The sequence below is a fragment of the Canis lupus genome, chromosome 6 (assembly GCF_003254725.2).
Source record: "Canis lupus dingo isolate Sandy chromosome 6, ASM325472v2, whole genome shotgun sequence".
NCBI lineage: Eukaryota > Metazoa > Chordata > Mammalia > Carnivora > Canidae > Canis > Canis lupus.
The window spans coordinates 54,824,469-54,849,447 of NC_064248.1; the positions used below are offsets into that span (position 1 = coordinate 54,824,469).

A 24,979-nucleotide genomic window follows, 5' to 3' on the forward strand; every position below is an offset into this window, starting at 1 on the left:
TGTTTGGGTGTTATGTATTAGAATAATATGGAACATCTGACCTCTGGTAGCATATTGATATAGAACTAGCCAGTATTATCTATAATTTTATAATGAATTCAGAAAATAAGAGTAGCTTTATCTTTAATGCAAATAATAGTGACACCCTGGTCTCATACAGCTAGTGTCCTTTGAAGCTTTTGTAAGGGCATTCTCTAAAAATGTAATGCCACCTTTTACAAAGGTCACTCAGGCACTATAAAGAATCAAAAACATTATACCATGCTATTTTAGAAGTATCTTACTGGTTTGATGGTGATTTTTACTCCATAGCTCAAATGTTTGATAAATGTGTACTTTGCAAAAGATCTATAAATTGGATGCCTATTTTGATGTTACAGACTCTAATAGCTTTCTGTAACATATTAGTGATTACAAAGTCTACAAAGATTTTTCAGAATTTAGCGTCATGTGTTATAATTGTTATGTCATCTTAAAATTCTTATACTAATTTATTTCTGTTGCAAGGACCCAATTCCCTTGGAACATTTAAGAAAACATTGATGTCAAAAGCAGCTCTCACTCACAAGTTTCGAAAATTGAGGTCTCCGACAAAATGTAGGGATTGTGAAGGCATTGTAGTATTCCAAGGTGTCGAATGTGAAGAGGTAAGACCTTTCTGGAATTACATTAACTCCTTCATGCTTTTTGCTTTATATTTTTTATTACTAATTTTATTGATTAGGCTCTCTTACAAATATATTTTTAATAAACTGAACCACAGTGTAATTTTATATTTCATTTCTCTATTGAGTGTATTTCAGACACAAGTAATACCCTTTTAAAACCATTTTTGTTCTGTTACCAGTCTACCTATAGTTTGCTCAGTTGTTCATAGTTTTAAAGTGAGTAAACCATTTTTTAACTGTCATTTTTTTATAGTGTCTCCTTGTTTGTCACCGAAAGTGTTTGGAAAATTTAGTCATCATTTGTGGTCATCAGAAACTTCCGGGGAAAATACACTTATTTGGAGCAGAATTCACACAAGTTGCAAAAAAGGAACCAGATGGCATCCCGTTTATACTCAAAATATGTGCCTCAGAGATTGAAAATAGAGCTTTGTGTCTACAGGTACATTTTAACTCTTAAAATTAAGTTTAAAAATACAAATGCCTGTGTGATTTGTTCTAATGATGAGACAATGCTCTAAGTTTTTAATAAGTAACTGAATTTATTCAGATTTTTAAAAATATTACCTCATTTGGCCCTAGTTTTTTCCTAAATTATTAACAAAAATTGAAGTAGATACATCAGATATATGTAGATATCTGCGTTTAGCCATTTGTACTAAAGGAGAATTTTGCCAAATTTTTCCATTTTCTTCTCAAGGGAATTTATCGTGTATGTGGAAACAAAATAAAAACTGAAAAGCTGTGTCAAGCCTTGGAAAATGGAATGCACTTGGTAGACATTTCAGAATTTAGTTCACATGACATCTGTGATGTCTTGAAATTATACCTTCGACAGGTAAAGTTTTTACCCTTGTTACATACCATTAAATAGAAAAGAGCAAAAAATACGATCTGTATTTTGCTGATAACATTTGCTACAGATATATTTTCATTGACATAGACCACATCATATATCTCTAATTGTTGTTGCAGATCAAAGAGTATATGAAATACATGTACAGTTTAAATAGCAATAATAATAAAAACACTTATTTCCCACACATAGCTTAAGGAAGTAGAACATTCCATTACTTTATTGTAGGCTCCCATGTGCCCTTCTCCAATTAGAGCTCTCAACTCCACCCCAGTGATCTTTTTTTTTTTTAAGATTTTATTTATTCATAAGAGACACACACACACACAGAGGCAGAGACACAGGCAGAGGGAGAAGCAGGCTCCATGCAGGGAGCCCAACATGGGACTCGATCCCAGATCTCCAGGATCACGCCCTGGGCCAAAGGCGGCACTAAACCGCTGAGCCACCCGGGCTGCCCCCGGTGATCTTTTCTAACCATGTTAATACCTCCTTCTCTTTTCTTAATAGTTTTAATACCTGTTGTATGTTCCTAAACAATGTATCGTTAAGTTTTAGGTGAGAGGAAAGCATCAATCTAGCTATGTATGAAAAGGCCATTATTCACACCATTAGTGAAGGATTCAGTAAATTGAACAGTGTCTGAGTCATAGTCCGGTTTTACCTTCAGTGATATTCAAATACAGCTATTGTGGGAGGTCAGTGGGTAAGATCATGAATGCATCCTGGGATCATGAAATTTGGGGCATCCTACAGGGCTTTTGTATAAGCTGGGTACTGGAAATTCAGTGGAATATGATCAGGAGTGGGCTGCTCTGTATTTTCTCTTTCTGTATGCACTGTTGTACTTGGGACTTTAAAGGAGTAGATCCAAAAAAACCCACTGCTGTGGGGTGAAGCAGTAATCAGCCCTAGTGGATTTAGGCAACAGCTCCTGGGTAGGTTGCAGGAACAGTCAGAACATTGCCCTGCTGAACCAAATACAGAAAATATCTGGGTCAAGCCCAGCTGCATTCTGTCCTTGGGTTAAAATGAAGAGACAGTCACAGAGAGCAGAGCATTAATGATCCTCAACATGTCCATCTCTGGAGTTCTGTTCAGCATCTGGATCCTTTTTAATATTGTGAATAGCTGTCATCCTGGGCTCTCCCTTCCCCACTGTCTTTTTTCTTCTGAGGAAACACCTGTCTTCTGTGTCATGTCTTCCCATCTGTGGTTTATGTTCCTGTTTTGGTTGTGACCATCCTTGAGCAAGGTGGAGTAAGAGTAAATTTATTTATCTGTAAATGTCTTTATTCTACTCTCTTCAATGGGATGGAAGAGTGTGGCTACTGTGGAAGGTTATAGTATTGTAGGCTGGAAATTATTTTTCTTGAGAATTTTGAAGGCATTTTTTACTATTCTCTTTGAAGTGTGAATTCTTTCCCATTTCTGACTCTTTGTGTGATGAGGCCTATTGTTTGCTCTCTGAAAGCTTAAAGAATCTTTTTTTTTTCTCAAGAACCCCATTGTTTTAAAATTTCACAGTGTATGTGTTGATGTGGGTGTGTTCTCATCTGTCATTTCAGGTACTCCACAAGCACTGTCCTCCTTGGCCTTCTGTTCTTAGAGCTTTTATTTTGTTGCTCATTTCCTCCTCTCTACTTTCTCTGTATTTTCTTTCTGGAAATGTGTGTACCGGGGAGCTTGTACTGGTTCTCTAGTTCCCTCATCTTTTGTCTATTACTCATTTTGTTTTGTTTTCTTTTAATGGTTTTCTAAGAGATTTCCTCAGTTGGTATTGTTTTATTTTGTTTTTGTAAGTAGGCTCCATGCCCAGCATGGGGCCCAACATGGGATTCAAACCCCACATCTGCAAGATCATGACCCAAGCTGAAACCAAGAGTCAGACACTTAACTGACTGAGCCACCCAGGTGCCCTGAGATTTCCTTAGTTTTATCTTCTACATGTACCATAATCTATTTCCATTTCTGAGATATTTCAATTTCCAAGAATTTGTTTCTCTGTTCCTATTACAGCATCCTTTTTTAATGAATGTAATATCCTATATATCTGAGATATTCATCACTTTTTTCTAAGCAAAGAATCCTTTTAGCTTCTTACACTTTTCAATAGGAATATGTGAGCCCTATATATAATGTTAAATTCTCTAGGAGCCACATAAAAAGAAACAGGTGACGTTAATATTTAACATACTGAAATATCATCTGAATTATCTAGTCAATATTTTTAAATTATTAGTGGGATATTTTTGTTTTTGTGTTTTGGTTTTGTTTGAAAGGAGGTTTTGAAATCTGGTGTGTATTTTTCATGTAGAGCACATGTCAGTTTGAAATGGCCACATTTCAAGTGCTCAGTAGCCATATGTGATCAGTGACTTACCATATTGTCAGCACAGCTCTAGACTTTCAATTGGTTTTGTTTCCATTTATTTTTATTTCAGTGTTTCATGGTTGTCTGCATAAAATCAAAGAGTTGGGAATTGAAATCTCTTTGGAAGCTTTTGAATACATGAAGGTTTTAAAGATTTTGAGCTTTAGTGTGATCTCAGAGGGCTATTTGGGAAACACCTGCTGTCTGTATCTCTAGGTCTCTGCTCTGAGGCTTGGCAGACACCCAGAGAATGATCTTTCCCTGCCTATAGGTGTGATGCCAGAACTCTGTGAGCCACATTGGGTAAGAAGGCTCCAGGATCTGTGACTAAGCATGCATACAGTGACTAAATCCCTATTTTTTAGGTAGTTGCCCACCTGTTTGTGCTTGACATTGCCCATCCAGAGGCCCTCTCTCTTACATGGTGCAGAGAAGAAATCCCCACACTTCTAGGGAAGAAGTTGCTCAGAAGCATGGAATGGAGATGGGGTCTGGAGATCTAATACTTCTTAAATAGCCCACAGTCCTCCAGGATCAGAGTACCTAGTGCTGACAGTCCCTGGGTCTCCTATAGATTGTGTTGGTTCTCATCTTGGAATTTCAGCTTTCTCTGGACTACTAAATTGTTACTTATTTATCTGCTCTTCAGCAGTAAAATGTTGCTTTTATCACCATTCCTACTCTCCTAGTCTGGTAGGCTTAACTGTGTTTCAGTGTGGTTGCCAAAGGGAAGGAAACTAGGTACAAATGTTGGATCCTCCATGTTAGCCCAGGAAACTTGTTTCTTTACAGGATTTTCACATTTTGCAGAATTCTCAGCTGAGAAATGGAGACAAAGTACCTCTGAATGTTAATCTCACAGTGAATCATTCTTTGTCTCTTCTAGGCAGTCAGGGAGAGGAAATAAATGGGGTCCAATACTATTCCATCTCAAGAAAACTAGGAGACAGGGCAGCCTGGGTGGCTCAGCAGTTTAACGCCACCTCTGGCCCAGGGTGTGATCCTGGAGACCCGGGATCGAGTCCCATGTCGGGCTCCTGGGATGGAGCCTGCTTCTTCCTCTGCCTGTGTCTCTGCTTCTCTCTCTCTCTCTCTCTCTGTGTGTCTCCCATGAATAAATAAATAAAATCTGTAAAAAAAAAAAAATACTAGGAGACAAACACTTTAGTGTGGGGAGCCATGCTCAGTTCTTATAGTACTAGAGAGTGGCCTTCATTTTACTCATATATGGGAAATCTGAAGCCTCAAGAGGTTGAGTGAACTCCTTCAGATCCCAGAGTTAGTAGAGGCAGAAATTAATCTCAAGGTTTCCCTTCTCTGAAACTGGAGAAGTGGGTGCCTACCTCACCATAGATAATACAGGACACCAGCTAGCCAGGGTTCCGCTGTTTCCATTCAAAGTGGAAACATTGAAATCACTGAAGGCAGTAGAGAGATCAAGGTGGCATTGCCCTTGGTAAGAGAGGAACTTTTTCTTTAGCATACTTAACGGCAATTCGAGTTGTATTTAAAAATTAGATAAAGGGATCCCTGGGTGGCGCAGCGGTTTGGCACCTGCCTTTGGCCCAGGGCACGATCCTGGAGACCCTGGATCGAATCCCACGTCGGGCTCCCGGTGCATGGAGCCTGCTTCTCCCTCTGCCTGTGTCTCTGCCTCTCTCTCTCTCTCTCTCTCTCTCTCTCTCTGTGACTATCATATATATATATATATATATATATATATATATAAATAAATAAAAATTAGATAAGTGTTGACAGTGTCTCTCTTATAAGTTATATTGTCTTATGCTAATCTTTACTCTGGCCAAAGTAAAACACAGGGACCCTATAGTATTTTGTTCTCTGCCTACCCCATACCAGTAAAATTCAGAATAGAAGTCTTTTCTGATTAATATTACTGGGCTTGTTTTAATAAAACAGTTGAAGATCATACTAACTTTGTGGCAGTCATGAATGTAATTGGTATAGGATATATGGCAGGGTTTTAAAATCCCATCATGCAGTCTTAAATTTTAAAACATTTTATTATCATTTACCTCATTTTTTTTCTCATTTTTAATATAGATATAATTTGGTGATGATGTCAGATTCACTTTATAGATCACATCAGTAACAAATATGTGTACATTTCTAAATGTGGATTGACCTTAAGTCTTGTTAATCTGAAGGGACATGGTAAATCCATCAGCTATTCATTAAATTATTAACAGGGGAAAAATGGACAGATTGATATTCCTAATGTGATTTTATTTCTTTAGCTCCCAGAGCCATTCATTTTATTCCGCTTGTACAAGGAATTTATAGACCTTGCAAAAGAGATCCAACATGTAAATGAAGAACAGGAGTCAAAAAAGGATAACCCTGAGGACAAAAAATGGCCGAGTACATGTATAGAAATAAACAGAATTCTTATAAAAAGCAAAGACCTTCTAAGACAACTGCCAGTATCAAATTTTAATAGTCTTCATTACCTCATAGTTCATCTTAAGCGGTAAGAATTTTAAATAAGCATTCATTAGTGGGTGGATAATTGGTTTTTTTGTTTTGCTTTTTTGATTTTTTTAAATTGTGATAAAATACATATAATATAAATTTATCATCTTACCCATTTTTAAAAATTATTTTTTAAAGATTTATTTAAAGAGTGGGTGGGGGGAGGAGCAGAGGGAGAGAGAATTCCCAAGCAGACTCCGTGCTGAGCGTGGGGCCCGATACGGAGTTTAGTCCCACAACCCTGAGATCATGACAGAGCCAAAACCAAGAGTTGGATACTTAACCAACTGCACCTCCCAGACACTCCCATTTAACCACTTTTAAGTGTATAGTTCAGTAGTATTAAGTACATTGATATTGTCATATTTTAAAATGAATGTTGTATTTCTAATATGTGTTAGGGAAAAAGAGACCTTGAATATTATATTCTCGCAGCTAACATCTTCCCCTCAGATGCCTCTTCTGTGCCATGCTCTGGCTGGGGAAATAAGGATGCAAATGTAAGGTTTCGGTCACCCATGGTGCTTGTCAGCTTGAGGGTGGACCTGCAGACAAGTGCAGTGCAGCATCATTCCTCTTCTACCAGAGCCAGCCTGACATGCAGAGGAAGATGAGGGGTTGGAGAGATCATGAATCAGGGAAGGTAGCCTGAGCCAGATTTGAAGAACTAGCTGGTGGCTTAGTGACAATGTCCAAAAGAGCATTCCAGGTAGAGGGTAACAGACACAGAGACATGAGATAATTTTGCTTTGGGGAAGTATAGGTAGTTTGGTTAGGCTAGGACATAGCAAGCAGTAGCTTGAAGTGAGCTCAGCAGAAGTTTGATAAGGAAGGTCATACATACCTGCCAGAGGAGTTGACTGTCTTCCTTCTGTACCCACTAAAGAATTTTGAGCCAGGAATTTAACATGTTTAGATTTGCTTGTTACATCTTTCTGGCAGCAATATGGAGAATGGGTTGGAGGGGCTCCTTTACTGCAATTCAGAACTTCTTAGGTAGTCATAGAAATAAAAGGGGCGGAGAGCTTGAAATAAGGCCAGAGCATTGGGAGTGGCAATCCAGCAGAAAGATCTTTAGGAGGCAGAATCAGCTTGACTTGAAGACTAGCTGTGGCAATGAGAGAGAAATCGACAATGATGTTTCCGTTTCCAGCATAAGTACCTGGAAGGATGTGCTATATGTACTAAGATAGGAGCAGCTCCTTATTTTTTGCTTTTGTTTTTCTGCTGATAAAACTTTAGTAGTTCCTTCTATTTACTTAAATTGTATCCTAATACTGTGAAACCCAATTCATTATGTGGTCAGTATCTAATCAAACAAATATATCCTTTCTCTAGACTTCTACAACCCATTTTTCCTCCACCCTTCCCAACCCATAGTAAATTACCACCAAGGAAATCTAATAGGCAAATCTCATATGGCTTTATGTTTTCTACTTTCCAGAGTTGTAGATCACGCAGAAGAAAACAAAATGAACTCCAAAAACTTGGGGGTGATATTTGGACCAAGTCTCATTAGGCCGAGGCCCACAACAGCTCCTGTCACCATCTCCTCTCTTGCTGAATACTCAAACCAAGCACGGTTGGTAGAGTTCCTCATCACTTACTCACAGAAGATCTTCGATGGGTCCCTGCAGCCACAAGATATAGTCGTGTGTAGTACAGGTGGTGTGGCACCTCACGTTGATCAAGGGTGTCTTCCAAAGCCCCTATTATCACCAGAAGAAAGAGACCCAGAACATCCTACAAAGTCACTATTTTTCTCTGCAAAAGAAGTGAGTTTTGACCTTTGTAATGTTTGTTAGTGAGCTAAAAATCTTCAAATTGAGGTGTTTTACTTCTTCAAACTTAAAAATTCTCCTCTATCAACAGGATATGCATACTGTGGATAGTGAAACCAAAATTTTTGAGCCAGCTACATCATTTGAGGAATCGGAACGAAAGCAAAATATATTAGAAAAATGTGATACATGTCTCATTGGTAAGTGGCCATGTAAAATACATGTTTGCTGACTTAAAACTGTGCCGGTAAACCTTACCTAAAAGTTAAAATGAGTGAAGTTGAGAGAAACCAGAGAGAGAAGCTTCATTAGTAAATGGATCTTTACTGGCCATTAAAAAATTGCTGTTTACTGTGCCTTACATTTATGAATGTCATTCTTTACAATACTTTTTCTTATAATAAGACACCTTGGAATTCATAGATATTTTTGTTGTCTTTCTGAAAAAAAAATCTTTTTCATTTTTGCCATCAATTAAAGTCAAGGCAAAAATGTTTTCAGCAGTATGAATTATCATACAATCTGTTACTATGAATCATTGTATTGACCTAACTGTTCATAACAAGTCAACTAGGCTCCTAAAATTAAAAAAATTTAGACTCCTATAACTCCTAACACTTTTTTTCAGATGCTTTTTACCTGTCACCTTTCACACATTAAGCACAAATACGTCTGTTTTAGCTTCTTGACTGCATTTTATTCACTGTATGATAATTTTAGTTGAAAGGATTAGTAGCTGTCATGTTGGCAAAAAGGTTTCCATTTGTTACTAATGCTACATATCATTAGAGCTAAATTCCAATTTTTAAAAATGTCATGATATATATTAAGTTTGATGTGTAGTCCTGTATCAGTGGTCATAACCTGACAGGATCTAAAAAGTAAGGGAGCTAGCATTCATGTAACCATCTACTTGCTCATTGCTAAGCACTGTGTTTGTTTGTTTGTTTGTTTTCATTTATCTGATTTGATCTTCATAAGAGTTCTGTGCTATAAAGTCAGTAGTATCAGCCCCATTCGACTCATAGCTGAATACTCTTGACAGCAGTTAAATAATGTCAAACGCCATTGTTGACATTGTTCAGTCAGTATTTGAAGTTATAGTTGTGCTCATTTCACTATCTCATGATCTAGGTAAGGCTCCCAATTGGGAAGAGTAATTATAATAAGTGTCATTTTTTTGAGAGCCTGTTATATACCAGATAACTGTAAGCACTTTCCATGGTTAGACCATTTAGGCCACACATCATCCAGAAACAGCTGGGATGTTTTTTGACAGATGCACAGTGACATTGCCTCACCCAGCGCAAAAGTGGTAGAACTGAGCTACACCCAGCGATCAGGCTTCCGACTCTGCACTCTTACCTATTCCACTAGGAGTGTGACCCTTGGAACCTTAGGGATGTGCTTTGGTTGGGGGCTGTCGCCCGACTACAACCAGTCAGTTCCATAGAGTGGTCCACACGTGCGGGGAAAGACCCAGGAAAGCTAACCCAGAGGGCATCGCCCTGGAAGCCCAGGGGAGAGAGGCCCATGGGGTCAGGTGAGGAAGAAGGTCAGAGAAAATGAAGACTGACAGGTGGTGCTGATGGCCTCCTGTCTGCAGACCTCTGCCCAAAGCTGTGGGACAGGGACCCGGCAACAGGGAGAAGGACTGCATGCTGTGCTCAGGGCAGCTCAAGTTCCAAACCAGGATGGGGCCGAGGCACACACATGTTGGATGTTTTCCAGCAGGAGAGGGGAGCCTGAGCAGAGGGCTAGCATTTTCCAGAAACGAGATTTTTTTAGGGGAGACACTGCACAAAGGGACAAGGTTTGAAGGAGCTCAGGGTTCTAGCTTCAGAAAGCCTGGACCATGGGTCCAGGCTTGAGAGGAAAGAGAAGAAAGGAAGCCTGGGAGTCGACAATCCGTGGGGAGAATGGTGTTCTTTACTGAAAACAGAACCATTCATCCTAGATTGGACAGGATGAATGTTACAGCATGTTTATTAGTTGATCAGATAAGAAGGCATCTAAGGCATTTAATAGGATATGTTCTCACTGTGGGTTGAACGTAACTGAAAATAGCAGGTGGACTGAGTTGGCAAGAGCATTGGGACTGAGGGCATACCTGCATTTGGTTGGTGTGTAAATTGGTGTAGCTTTTCTGAGGTTGATTTACCAATACCTACTGAAATTGTGACACTTCTTTCACCTCACAAATACTTGTTTACACGCAGCACATTTTTTTTGGAAAAGTTATTTCAGCAAATTTTTTCTTACCAACCTGCAGTGGATTTTGTAGCTGTTTATTATATTGATTTAAATAAATATAAAATTCTAACATTTTTATTTCAAGTGCACCTTTAGTACTTTATGAGCATTTAACTTCTCTGCATAGATTACTGAGAATAACTTGGAAGAATATATAAGACTCTTGTTAGCCACATGCTATGAAGTTGGATTTTTAAATAAATCTTTTCCTTTTTTAGACAACAAAGTGGGTTTGCTTGCAGACCAAGAACCTGAATCAGTATCACAAAAGATGGAAGATGTCTATAAAACTTCTAAGCTACTTACTCTGAAATCAGATAGGGAAACAAACAGTGTTGAGAGGCACGTTCCAAGGACCAAGGTTAGGCCTGCAAGTTTGCCTGTAGATAGACTACTACTTCTCGCAAGCCCTCCAAATGAGAGAAATGTCAGAAATATGGGAAATGTAAATTCAGACAAGTTTTGCAGGAATCTTGCCTTTGAAGGAGTTAATAGGAAAGATACTCCTACTATTGTCTATTCTAAATTGGATGGCTTTGACCAGCAAACTCTACAAAAACCGCGGGAGAAACAGTTTGAACAAAACGGCCTCAATGCAAAGACCGTAGTAACTGGGTCCAACGCACTCCAGGAAAGAGGAGGAACCACGAGCATCAGGATTGGTGGGGACCACCCAGCCAGTGTCCCGCAGCCCAGTAAGCCATACTCAGAACCAGCCAGGGCAGCGAGACAGGTGTCCGAGAGACGGTCCTCTGACTCCTGCCCTCCCGCTCCTGTCAGAGCACCTAGAACACTGCAGCCCCAGCACTGGACAACATTTTACAAACCGCGTGCTCCCGCGGGTGGTGTGCGAGGGGATGAGGAGAAGCCCACAGCGCCCTCCCCAGCACCACCCCCTGGCCCAGCCCCCGCCCCCCAGGGACACCTGCTAAAAACAGGTTCTGACTCTGAAACTGCGCCCGCTGCCTCCACGCAGCCCACCGGGAAGCCGAAAGAGCACGCTGAGCAGCGGGACTTGCCCGACGTGCCTCCGGCGTGTCAGAGACCAAGGCTAAAACGAATGCAACAGTTTGAAGACCTTGAAGATGAAATCCCACAGTTTGTGTAGGGTTGTCAGAATCCAGCTTTTCTTCGTTGTTGCTTTGTTTCATGGTGTTGTGTTTGTTTCGTGAAAGAAACTTCTGACAGGGCCCCTTCTGTATAGTATTGCCACATCATGGGTTTTGCTTTTTGTCGTCGTATCATGTTCTACTGTGTTGGTTATATTGAATGGTAGAGTGTTTTGCTAGGGCCCCATCTGTGCCTCACTGGAATTCCCTGTATTTTTAAAGTTGTGAATAAATAGGTGGACTTATGTTTTTTAAAGTTTAGTTGATTTTTCCCATAAAGTGGTCCATTTAAATGCATCCCTAATATATGATATAGTTCTCAACTAATAGGTGCAGTTGGGGAAAATCAGCTTTATTTTTTGAAGTGAAACTACATTGCTTATTTATAAAAGGACTATTTCTGAATGCAAGTGCCTGAAAGATCTTTGTCTGGTATGATTGATTGTTTTATTCACACAATTTTACAGTGCGTCTTTCACCATTTTTATGGTATATATGTAACCTTTTGTTTTTCAGTTGGCAGTTTTAATACTTACATAATGACCAAAAGGCTTGCAAGTCTCTATTTAATTTCATTTTAATTAATTGCCAGATTTTCTATGTGGTAGTCCGTTAAGACTTGTACAAAGAAAGTGCACTTAAACTTTTCTAAATTACATAGTTTATGTCGTATTTGGCTCTAGATGGTTTTATGACACATTCAATATTTTTTTTCACCGCTTGGCTTTGTTCTACATAAACTACTGTTGTTCAACAGTTCTGAACCTTTGGGTATTTTATATAATGATCCAAAAATGTTTTAAGATTCAAGTGCATTTCCTCTTCATATTATCTGGGGTTTTTTTTTTAAACCACTCCTTTGGTATGAAATGTTTTCACTTTTAAGTAATTTTATGTACTTTTTCTACCTGGATTTTTAACCATTGACAATGTATGTTTCATCCAAATCATGCAAAGATTTATTTAAGTTGATTCTAAGGGTATAGTTCGATAAGCATCATTGTTTGAATTTGAGAGAAGATGTAGATGATTGGATGGATATATTTCATTTATAAAAGTCCCAGTTTTTAGAACTAGTGCAGTTCTGTGATTTTCTGGGTTCCATCATTTTGCCTAAAATAGGATATAAAAGGGACAGAAAAATTAAAATAGCCTCTTTTTCTATGTGTGAATTCTATTTGTAGTAAATACTTTTATATGACCATGTTATACTTGATAAAAATATATATTATATATATAATAACCTGTTAAATTATTTCAAGTTCTTGTGGCTTCTCTGAGATTATTGCCTCTTAGAGTATGAGACTTTGAGACTGGCTAGTGGTAACACTTGGGCTCATACATCCCTTGACTATAACATGGAATGCATTTTGTGGGAAGTTGCTATATAGCTGTATATGACATTAGGACTGGGGAGAAAAGAGTAACTCCTTTGTGCTAGAGCTTTAAGTCTTTATTGTACTGAATATAAAAGGATTGTATTACTATGAAACCCTAAAAGGAAAATAAGAGCCAACATTTCTTGAACCCTCTCTTGGTGCCATGAACTCTGCTAAATTCCTACATAAATGATTTCATTTCAAGTTCAGTTCACAGCAGCCTGTAATACGTATTTTACTATTCCTGTGTTACAGATAAGGAAACCAAGGCTTAGTTATGATGTGGTTTGCTTCCACAGGTTTAATAGTTGGAGTCAAGTCTCAAACACAGGGCTTTTGGATTTTGATGAGTAGTATTCTTAATGCCTGTGTTATTACTAGGTAATATCAGGTAATTAACAATAGAAAATACACCTTTAAATATCTTATTGTGGCAAAATATGTGTAACATAAAATTTACCATTTTAACCATTCTTAGGTGTCCAGTAGCATTAAAGTACACTCTCAAATTGTTCTGCAACCATGACCAGAACTTTGTCATCATCCCATACTGACACTTTGAAAATGTACTTTTAAACTCCTTCAGTTTTCTTTTAATGTATTGAGAAAACTGAGTCGAATCTATCATATGATCAGTTGGCTCTCTGTTTCCCCTCACTGTTAAACTTCACAAATGAGAATTCCACTTGGTCCTTTCTGTCTTTAGGGCTCTCTGGCATCCCATCCAGCTTAATCCATCAGTCTGTAGGTGCTTTCTAGTTCCCAGGGGGCATTGATCAAGTAACTCCTGAGCAGATGTTGCTATTTCTGGAGTACCCATGGCATACACTGTGCCCTGCTCTATCTACTTAGTAACATGGTGGCAATTCTTCCTAGGAAATTGTTTTATGACACATGGAAAGAATATGAGTTAAGGGAAAGGGCAGTAGTGGGGAGCACTCCTAGAGCTGCCAGAAAGGTTTGTGGGAAGCATCTTGTTCAAGTTAGCAAGAAGTCATTTGTGAAGAGTTGATCATGACTTTCTTTGATAGGCTTGTTTGACATGCTGAGGACTTAATCTATGAATATTTAGAATTACTTTTAGTGCACTTCAGGCAATGCATTTCTTTTGATATAGAGATGAAGAAGAGACGATCCCTGTGAAGGACTTGTCCAGAGATTTCAGAAGCTAATGAAGTCATACCTCCCTTCCTTGGGTGATTTAATTTAAAGATGATACTATAGTTACATTTTGCCCAGCTAACCTTGTATTATTACTTATAGTATTTGTACAACTATAAAAATCTCTTTAAATGGCAACCATGTATATTTTTATGGCAAGTTATTGTCAATATAATTCTCTGGGTTTTTCTTTCCTAGAGGCAGGAAATTGTTTTGATGTGATGATGTGATTATATATGTAGACAATTCAGTAATATCTGGAGCTTAGGAAAGTTGCCACATTCACAATATGCAAAAGTTGTATTCCTATATATCATCAACTGATAAAAAAATAAAAGTTTTTAGAAAGATCTCAATATTAGACTATCAATATTAGGCAATTTTAGACTATATCAAGAAGTATTTAAGGAGATTTTAGAAAAAAATGAATGTTCTATGAAAAGTATGGATTGGAAGGCTCAATATTGTAAAGCTCTTCATTTACCTTCCTTTTTTTTTTCAATTTAGTGTAGTCTTATCCAATATTGAACCAGTTTTGAACCATTTGAAAGTAAATTGCAGACATGATTCCCTGTTACCCCTAAAAATACTTTAATGATATTTCCTTAAAAGAACCACTCCTACATAACCACAGTCATCACAGTGTGACGATAAAAATCAGGAGATTAGCATTGACGTGGGACATCTAATCCACAGAGAGCATTCAGATTTGCTGATTGCCCCAGTACTTTTCTCTGCTCCAGCATCGCTATGCAAGATCAAAAGTTGTCTTCTTTGATCTGGAACACTTTTTCAGTCTTTTCTTTCATGACCTTGATTTTTATAAGACTGTAGGGCAGGTACTGGTAGCATGTCCCTCAGGGTTTATCTAATGATTAAATAAAATGATTAGAGTTCCTTGTGATTAGATTCAGGATATATATTTTTGTCAGGAATGATGTTCTATTCTCACTGTATCATACCTAGAGGTACACAATGTCACATTGTCCCATTCTTGGTGATGTTAACATTGATCACTTGGTTAGGATAGTATCAGTTTTCACTATTTTAAAATTAATAAAAACTTTGTGAGGAGAGTCTTTGAGACTATATAAATGTTGTATTTCTCATCAAATTGTTACCATTTAACTTTGAGTCCATTGACACCTGTTACCTGAATCAGTTATCACTATTCTGGTTGCAAATGGTGAGTTCATCATTGCTAATGCTTTGGTTGATACTCTGTGAAGAAGAGCAGTCCCTTCATTCATTTGTTGATTCATTTATGTCAGTGTGGACTAATGGATTCCTATTATATTCAGTAAGTTGTAAAATATGTCTGTCATATATTTTGATACTGAACTTTTCCCACATTTGGTCTATGGGAGTCTCTATTCAAGCTTGCTATGTCCTTTTGATATTTTGAGCTCTTCCTTATTTTTTGGCATAAGGTATCCCAAACTTACCTTGTACTTTTCCCAAGGATCCTTAGCTCCTTTAAATGGAAAATAGTATATGGAAACCAACATGAGAAGTGCTCATTGCTACTGAAAAGTCATTGATTGACTTGAATAAGTCATTGAATAAAGCCTTATTGGTGGGCAGATCAAAGAAATACATGTCTGGGGACACCTGGGTGGCTCAGATGGTTAAGCATCTGTCTTTAGCTCAGGTCATGATCCCAGGGTCCTGGGATCAACCCCCACATCAGGCTCACTGCTCTGTGGGGAGTCTGCTTCTCCCTCTGCCCCTCCCTCTTGTTCAAGCTTGCTCTCTGATCCCTACCTCTCTCTCTCAAATAAAATCTTTAAAAAAAATATATATGTGGGCAGCCTGGTGGCTCAGCGGTTTGGCGCCGCCTTCGACCCAGGGTGTGATCTCGGAGACCCAGGATCAAGTCCCGCGTCGGGCTCCCTGCAAGGACCCTGCTTCTCCCTCTGCCAGTATCTCTGCCTCTATGTCTCTCATGCATAAATAAATAAAATCTTTAAAAAAATACATGTGTGTACACACACATACATACAGCTATATGTATTTCTGTATATACATATGTGTTGGAAACTTTGGGTTCATATTGATATTTTCAATCATAATTTAATACTTCAGGGTTTAATTCAGTATTTCCCTTTACATATTTGTAATTCCTTTCTCTCATAGTGAGAAATCTGGCTCCCATAACTCTAAATATATTATTTGCTTACTCTCTCTATATTCCAACTTCCTGATAATGCCAGCAGCTGCATTGGCCCACCTAGCTCCAAATATGTCAAATAAGTCCACCACTGCACTGCGCTGACAACACTACTCCCTAATATGCCAGTTGAAACCCTAGCCTCAACCACAACAAGGACCAGGCCAGCTGAACTTTGACCCTAGTGATGTCAGTCCTGACCCCACCATTCGATCCTGGGCCCTGGTCATCTGACTGAATCCTCCAACCCAACCAGAAAGGAGGGAAGGGACATTCATGATCTTTTGATAATGAGCAACTATTAAATATTTGTTTATTAAATTCACTAGGAAAAGTTTGCAAATGAATGGTAATACATATTTGTCAGAAATGTTTAAACATAGATGAATATATTTATTAAACTTGTAAATTATTTTAATGTCTCTTTTTTGTCTCAGCTCTAATACAAGTAATTTTTAGACATTAGCTTCCTGTAATAACTAAATCATATTACATGTTTTTTTAATGTCTTTACAATCAGTTTAATTACCCTAACATACTTCTCAGAGAACAGAGTGGACGAGATTGTTTTGTCCATGTTTTTGAGTTACAAATGTGAATAGACCAGGGAGCCTTTTCATTGTCTAGGGAGTGATGACCAGTAAGTGAATGTGGCCCTGGGATAAAACTCAGGACGTGGGTCAAGTATGGTAAGATATTTACATTAGAGGCGCAGAGCCTGGTGTATTGTAATTGCTCCCTGCTAAATTAATGATCTGTATCTCATTTCACTTTACACCAGAAATTTGCTTTTTTGAGATCCACTTCCAATGAATGAAAAACTTCTCTGCATCCAGCTATTTTCTTCAAAGTTCTAAGAGTTCATCTATTGAGTTGCCAGTGAAATCAGACTGCGCTGTGATCCAGTACAGCACAGAGCAGTGAACCTCTACCTACGAGTGCAGATACATGTTTAACTCAGATTCACTGGCAGTTTTAAATGATTTTTTGTTTTAAATTGGATCATAGGGGCCCTGGGATGGCTCAGTCGGTAAAGTACCTTTGGCTCAGGTCGCGATCTCAGGGTCTTGGGATCGAGCCTGCTTCTCCCTCTCTCCTGCTCCCCCGTTCATGCTTTCTCTCTGATAAAATCTAAAATAAATAGGATCATAAATGGAGAAGTGTTTAAATATATGTGTATTATTTAAAGGATGACTATAAAATGAACTCTCGTTAACCCCTAACCCATCACAGAATGTTAAGGAGCCACCAGAGCACACCTCTCTAATCACATGACTGCCTCTCCCCCTTCTCCAACACACACACACCCTGGTGTAATCTCTGTCTTGAATTCTTTTTTTTTCTTTTAAGGTTTTCTTTTCAAGTATTTTATTTATTTATTAGCAAGCACAAGCAGGGAAAGGGGCAGAGGGACAAGCAGACTCCTAGCTGAGCAAGGAGCCCAAGGGAGGGCTTAATCCCTGGTCCCCAAGATCATGACCTGGGCTGAAGTCTCGTGCTTTACTGAATGAGCCCCTCAGGCACCGCTCTCTTGAATTGTATATTCATCATTTCCTGGCTCTTAAAAAATTTGCTGTCTGTATTATTTAATTTTGACTGTTTCTTTAACCTTTTACAAGTGGCATCCTTGATTCCTTTGTGGCTTGCTTCTTACATTCATCATCTTTTTAAGATTAATCCATGTAAATGTAGCTGCAAACATATTTTTCCTTTTTTTTTTAACTACTATAAAGTATTCCTGCAATAAATTGCCAAGGTGAGTATTCCTAACTGCCTTTTTCAGATAAGCAAATAGACTTCAAAGAGATTAAATGACTTACTATATGTTACAGAGCTAATAAGAAAGGGTGCTAAGACTTGAACCCAGGTATTTTTATTATAAGTTCTGTCATTTCTAAATTATTTTATTTTCATTTTTTAGGCCAGAGGCTGTGATAAATAATATATTTTCAGGCTATAGTTTTTCTTACTAGTTGCTAGGATACTGAAGTTCTGAGTTATATTCCAACTCTAAGGTCAGTGTATGTGTGCATTAAACTTTATTCATTTCATTAAAACCATTGCATCTAACATTGCTAAGGTTTTTCTGGGTTGCAGTGAGTTTTGTAGTTTAAACTTTGCTGATAATGAGAGCATAATAGAGCAGTTGATGGAATAAACAATTCTACACCCCCCACCCCCCACCCCTCCACACACGCACACACTCAATTCCAAAAGAATAGCTTGGAAAACGGTGCTGTAATGGAGAACTATTGAGGAATTTAAGCATATATAGACTATGGTTTGCACGAGATCTCCCAGCTTGGTAATCAGGGAGAGTCAGCAATCCAGGTGAGAAATAGGCCCTAAATCAAGCCGCTGACCTAATTCTGATTTATTTTTAGGCACATAATTGACAGGGATTAGTGACCCATTGTGATGTGGAGTTGGTGAAGGCTGAGGGTGGAGTTGGCAGGGTAGAGAAAGTGATGCTTCACCTGGAAGCCAGGGATATAATAGTTCTTTTCAGATAGAAGTGAAAACAAAGGGTTGAAATTAAAAACATTTTACTTGCTCTGTTAGGCAGAATGAGGTCCCATGACTGAGAGTAAAACAAGCAGATTTTGTTTCAGTACTCTCTAAGGAAACCATTTATGATTAAAACTGTTTATAAATGGAATGCATGATCTTGTGATTCGGTGAATTCCTCAAACTGGGAAAGTGTTTAAAGCAGAAACTAGCCTCCTACAAGGATTGTTATTATTAAGGGAGAAAGTTGGGCTAGATGGTCTGTAAAGTCTTCAAGCTCTGATCATAATTCTATGATCTTGAATTTAAAGTGAAGGAGATGTTTCTGGGTGCTGCAAATCCTAAAATCACTGCATTAAGCAATTCTACTATTTTCATTTTGCCACTGTTACCAATGTAAGCAAGGAAACATTTCCTCATTAGAGACATCATTAAAGACCTCTTTAAAGTTCCGGCAGTGGGGGGGGAAGTCAACCCAAAGTTCTATGTAGAGTAAAAATACCCTCTATAAATATAAATAAAAAATGGAGGTAGTTTTGACAAAAAAAGAATCAGTTACTAGTAGGACTGCATTAATCAAACTTCTGTAGAGAGGTCTTTAGTCAGAAGGAAAGAGATCTCAAATAGAAACAAATGGAAAGAATGAAGACCTTTACAAAAAGTGAATATAAATGAATATTGATTGTCACAAAACAATACTAGTAATGTGAAGTTTAAAATTTATGCAGAGGGGCACCTGGCTGGCTTGGTTGGTTAAGTGGCTGCTTTGGCTCAGGTCACATCCCAAGAGCTCCCTCTCGGCAGGGAGTCTGCTTCTCCCTCTGCTCCCCCCGCCCCCATTTGTGTGCTCTCTCTCTCTCTCTCTCTCTAGTAAAATCTTAAAAAGAAAAAATTTATGTAGCATTAGAATACATGATAACAATAGTGGAAAAGGTGAAAAATACGGAATTACAAAGTTCTAGTATTATCAAGGAGGGGGTAAATACAATAATTTGTATTAAATGTAACCCAGATATGTGTTGTAATATCAAAAAGAGTAAAAGGAGAACAAAATGAAATAGTTGGGTAATCCAAAAGAAGATAGGATAGAATTAAAAGAGGTAAATGAAACAATGGGTCAAATAGAAAACAAGTAGTAGGATGGTAGATACCAAATCACCTAAGTCAGTGACTACATTAAATGAAAATGGGTCAACTACTTCAAGTAATAAGCTAACGTCCGACTGGGAAAGCGAACAAAGCCCATGTACACCTGATCTGCAAGAGGCACATCCGAAGTACAGGTGCACAGAAAGTAAAAGGATGGCAAAAGATAAAACAGGCAACTGCTAATGAAAAAACTGGCATAGCTAGACTAATGTCAGGTGAAACCAACCAAAGTCAGGAAGCATTACTGAAGATGAAGGGTATTCTGAGATGGCAAGTCACTTTACAAAGAAGATTTCACAATTATGATAACATTGTCTCAAATGTATGAGGTAAAACTAGACAAAAGGGAAAAGGACAATCACCAGTCCTTGAGGGTTGCTTTAACATACCTCTGAACAGACGAAAGTAGTAAAAATATGGATCTGTGGCAAACAGTTAACAAATTTGACCTAGCTGATATGAATACCATCAACAATGACAATTCATATTTCACGTGAGCCCGTATTTAAAATTTACCAAAACTGACAATAAGCAGACCATAAAGAAGGCCCCAAAACAGTTCAGAGGATGGAAATAATTCAAAATATGCACTGACTTCAGAGAAATCATGCTAGAAATCAGTAACAGATCACTAGAAAAATCCTCAAATGCCTTCAAATTAAACGGAGCACACTTCTAAACAATCCATGGTTGAAGAAGAAATAGGCATTGGAAAACATTTTAAGGTGACTGATATATTGAAGATGTGCCATATTAGAAATGGGCTGACGCAATGCTCAAAGAGAAATGTACAGCCCTGACTACATTTACTATAGGAGTTGAAAGGTTGAAATCATTTACACTTCATTTCGAGAAGCAAGAAGAGTAAAACAATGTAGGAAGAAGGAAACAATGAAGTTTAGAAATCAGTGAAATAGAAAATGAAGCTAAAGAAAAACAATAAAGCTAAATGCTGGTTCTCTGAAAAGTTTAAGAAAATTGACTTACCCCCAGTAAGACAGCAATAAAAAAAGTAACACCAGGAATGAAAAATATAGTATCATTGGAGACTCTACAAATAGTGAAAAGATGTGATGATAAACACTTAACATCAATTCGAAAATTTGAATAAGGACAAATTCCTCAAAAAATTAAACTGACAAAATAAATGGAAAATCTGAAGAGTTTCTTCTGTGAGTAGAAATTGAATCAATTGCTAAAAGCCCTTCCACAAAGAAAATATAGAACTTTCCAGTAAATTCTTTCAAACAGTTAAGGAAGAAATTACCTCAATTTTATACAAATGCTTCCAGTAAATTAAAAAATAAAATACTGCTAAGTCCACCCTAACCTTGATACCAAAAACCTGACAAGAACATCACAATATATAGGAAGGGGATTTTCAATATATACAAAAGATAATGCATCACTACAAAGTGAGGTTAATTCTCCATTTATGCAAATATGGTTTGACATTTGAGAAATCAATGTAATTTGCCATGTTAATTTTTATAAAAGGATAAAAATATAGTTATCTCAACAGATGCAAATTGGAAAAAATTTGAGGGATGCATGGGTGACTCGGTTGGTTGAGTGTCCGACTCTTAATTTCAGCTCAGGTCATAATATCAGAGTTGTGAGATCGAGCCCCATGTGGGGCTCCACACTGGGCTGTAGCCTGCTTAGGATTTTCCCTCTGTTTCCCCCCACCCCGTTCTCTTTTTCTCATGAATCAATCCATCCATCCCTTGAATTTAAACTTAGAAAAATCTTAATATGCAGCACTGGGTTTATAGGCTGATTGTCAGCAACTGCTTTGAGTTCTATTGTAAACCTAGTGCTGTTTGAGGTCTTTTTTTAAATTAACTATCACAATTGATAGATTATCAACGTGGGCTGAGACTGAAGCTGAGTGAGGGTGAGTGGGGACAAGGTTGGGAAATTCTTCTGGATTTTATCTCTGGAATCGTGGGCCTAAATATTTAACTGAATATTTATAATTAGCTTCGTAAAAAACAAAATGGCTCTAGCTATCACCAGAAATTCAGACCCATTCTAGAGTAAAACCCTAAATTATTTAGGATTCTGCAAAGACTTCATGTGATAGAGACAAAAATCTAGCCTGAGGAGTTGTGTGGGTTGTGTTAGTTGCTAATTCTTTTGGTTACTCGTTGAATAAGTCCTTTCTTTCCTCACTACTTCCCTTTGTTTAAGCTAAATTTAATTTCAAAGGGAATTTTTTAAAGCCTATAATCTTTTTTAGGGTAAGCTATTATCTGAAAAGGCTAAATAATGTGCACAGAGCTGTTCAGGGTTTCCCCAATGTTAGCCATCGAAGTCATCACTGCCCAGATAATACCAGAAGTACGGTATGTAATAATTAAATGTATAGTTTTAAAACATTTCAGACATAACACCTGTTGGCAGTGGGGGTGGAACACTTGGGATGCACTAGAAGATCTGGGGAGGCCTGGACTGGGAACGAGGAAACTTGGAGACCTGACAGTCATCCTCACATACTGGACTGGGGAGGGATCAAAGTGACAGTGCTCATCTGCTCCTTCAGGGAGAAGTGTGACCAAAGGCTGGGATTCCTAGGCAGCCAGGTTGCTGCTCAGAAATACAAGGAAGCCATTTTACAGTCAGAATAGTTCTAAATGGAACATGAGACCCCATGATTTCTCAGTCACTGAGAACACGTCCAAAGCAAAAACTAGATGACCACCTGCCTCTTCAGCATATTTTGAAGAGGAATCTTTTCTGAGGAAAGATGTCATTTTATTACTTTTTTTAGAGATTTTATTTATGTCATGAGAGACGCACACACAGAGAGAGGCAGAGACCCTGGCAGAGGGAGAAGCAGGCTCCATGCGGGGAGCCCGGTGTGGGACTCAATCCGGGGTCTCCAGGATCACGCCCTGGGCCAAAGGCAGGTGCTAAACCGCTCAGCCACCCAGGGATCCCAGAAAGATGTCATTTTAAATCATCTGTAAAGGGATGCCTGGGAGCTCAGTGGTTGATCATCTGCCTTTGGCTCAGGTCATGATCCCGGGGTCCCACATCAGGTTTCCCACAGGGAGTGTGCTTTTCCCTCTGTCTGTGTCTCTGCCTCTCTCTGTGTGTGTCTCATGAATGAATAAGTAAAATGTTTTTTAAAAAATAAATCATCTGTGAAAACCTTTTCTAAGTCTCAGCCTCAGCTCATTAAGGCCTTGAGGTAAGTGGAATCTTCCACCTAGATAGGTTTGGCCCTGCTTGTACTACCAGCAGGGAACCAATAAACCTCATTCCCTAGTCTGGCCTCTCTGATGCCCACCCAGCGTCCTTTGCTGACAGAGCTTGTGTCCTGTGCGCTCAGCTCCCTGCCAGAGATCTTTATTCCTGGTTCCCGTTCTCCCATCTTCCTGGTAACGTGAATGTGATGTTGCTGTTGCTGTCTTCATAGATTTTTGTATATTTTACTTTATTTTTAGAATTTTATAATGTACATCAGGTATCTCTGTAAAAGGTATTCCACTTTTCAAAGGAGTTTCCTCTTGCCCTTGTCTTTTTATTTTCCTCAGAGCAATAAACAGTAATTACTACTCTCATAAGTAAGCTTCTACATTGTATTGGACAGTAATTAAATCTTTATGTCTCAAGGCTTATCATCTCCCCAAAACCCACTTTCCTTTCACTGCAGTTTCACTGCACTGCTTCACAGTAACATTGTACTCTGCCCAAATTCAGAGTCTGAACAAAAGCTAGAGGCCCAAGGATTTGGGGGTACTGATTTAATAGCAGCGTCTACCGGCATAAACCTTTTTTTTAAATTCATAACTGCAATAATAGAAATGAAAGCTACTTTAACGAAAAAGGAACTCAGGAATGAGATCATTAAATATAACTAAACACATTTTAGATATAAATATCATGTACTTCCTGATTAGTACCAGGTACATAGCTATCTACCCTAAACTCTGGTCTCAGAAAAAAGGTCAGAGACCATTACAACCAAGGTGCTTCATGTTATCAGGTCCATTTTTAGAACAGTGAGACCCTTTTGAACAATCACTTGAGTTTTTTTTTTTTAAGATTTTATTTATTTATGAGAGACACAGAGAGAGGCAGAGACACAGGCAGAGGGAGAATCAGGCTCCCTGTGGGGACCCTGATGCAGGACTTGATCCCAGGACCCTGGAATCATGCCCTGAGCCAAAGGCAGACGCTCAACCACTGAGCCACCCAGGTGCCCCTCGCTTGAGTCTCTTACCAGAGATTTTCTGTTGGTCCTTTTGTCGGTCATCCATTTATATCTGCACCCCCATAGTCTACTTTGCCTTTGTTTTTATCATGGGATTTTCGAAGAGCTTTTCTAGGCCACATACGACTAACAAAGGGGGAGATCAGAGGCCGCAAGTACCACTCCAGGAATATTTCTTAGATCAAGAGCAGAATTGGAATGACAAAGCAAGAAATGTACACCATCCTCCCATGCTTGAGTTCTTGAACCACACCCAGGTAGAAATGTCCACACTTCTGGAGGGAAGGTGGTTTTTGTCTATTTTAGACAGCTTTAGGTTCCATTGTATACACTTCTTTGTAACTCAATTCAACAATTTACCATGTGCCATTCTCTATGCCAGATAATACAGACAAAACAGAAGTTAAAAAATACTTCCTGTCCTTGTGGAGCTTACAACCTAATACCATCAGAAGCCGGCTGGCCCTCAGGGAGTTCTATTTTTACATTTGGAAAAGCGAAATCTAATTAAATACCATTTCCCTGCCCCCCCAGGAATGATAGAGGAATTTTCCCGTATACAAAGTTTGAGAATAGAAGCAAATGTTTATCTTGAAACTAAAATAGTATGACTTGTATTTTTCCAAAAAGCAGATAATTTGAACAATAGCCAGTTTGTTAAATGTATACAAAAGGCATCATAATTACTTAACTACAGCCCAATGGTGTGGACAAATATGGGTTGACAGTCTATTAATCAATTGTTACAAGTATTAGAATGGCCAGTAATACTAATTTATCTAATATGTACTGGCACAGCACGAAAATAACAGACTGGAAATTGTGCCATGAATCAACGCCAACTCACATATGTGTT

General features: G+C 38.4%; 1 protein-coding gene and 1 pseudogene across 3 annotated transcripts in view; one reads left to right on the top strand and one right to left on the bottom strand.

Annotated features, from left to right (window-relative positions):
- The window catches only part of ARHGAP29 (Rho GTPase activating protein 29), an 80,529-nt gene extending 65,376 nt beyond the window's left edge, over nt 1-15,153 (top strand). For all 3 annotated transcript variants that reach the window (XM_049111656.1, XM_025417585.3, XM_049111657.1), the window contains 7 exons: nt 508-647; nt 922-1,110; nt 1,369-1,506; nt 6,157-6,389; nt 7,836-8,166; nt 8,264-8,372; nt 10,644-15,153. In XM_049111656.1, coding sequence (XP_048967613.1) covers nt 508-647; nt 922-1,110; nt 1,369-1,506; nt 6,157-6,389; nt 7,836-8,166; nt 8,264-8,372; nt 10,644-11,533 — 2,030 coding nt within the window. In that variant the 3' untranslated portion in view covers nt 11,534-15,153. The remainder of the gene's footprint in view (nt 1-507; nt 648-921; nt 1,111-1,368; nt 1,507-6,156; nt 6,390-7,835; nt 8,167-8,263; nt 8,373-10,643) is intronic.
- A 6,891-nt stretch (nt 15,154-22,044) lies between these two features.
- On the bottom strand, nt 22,045-24,347 carry LOC112640841 (UPF0729 protein C18orf32 homolog; annotated as a pseudogene).
- Between the last annotated feature and the right edge of the window lie 632 nt (nt 24,348-24,979).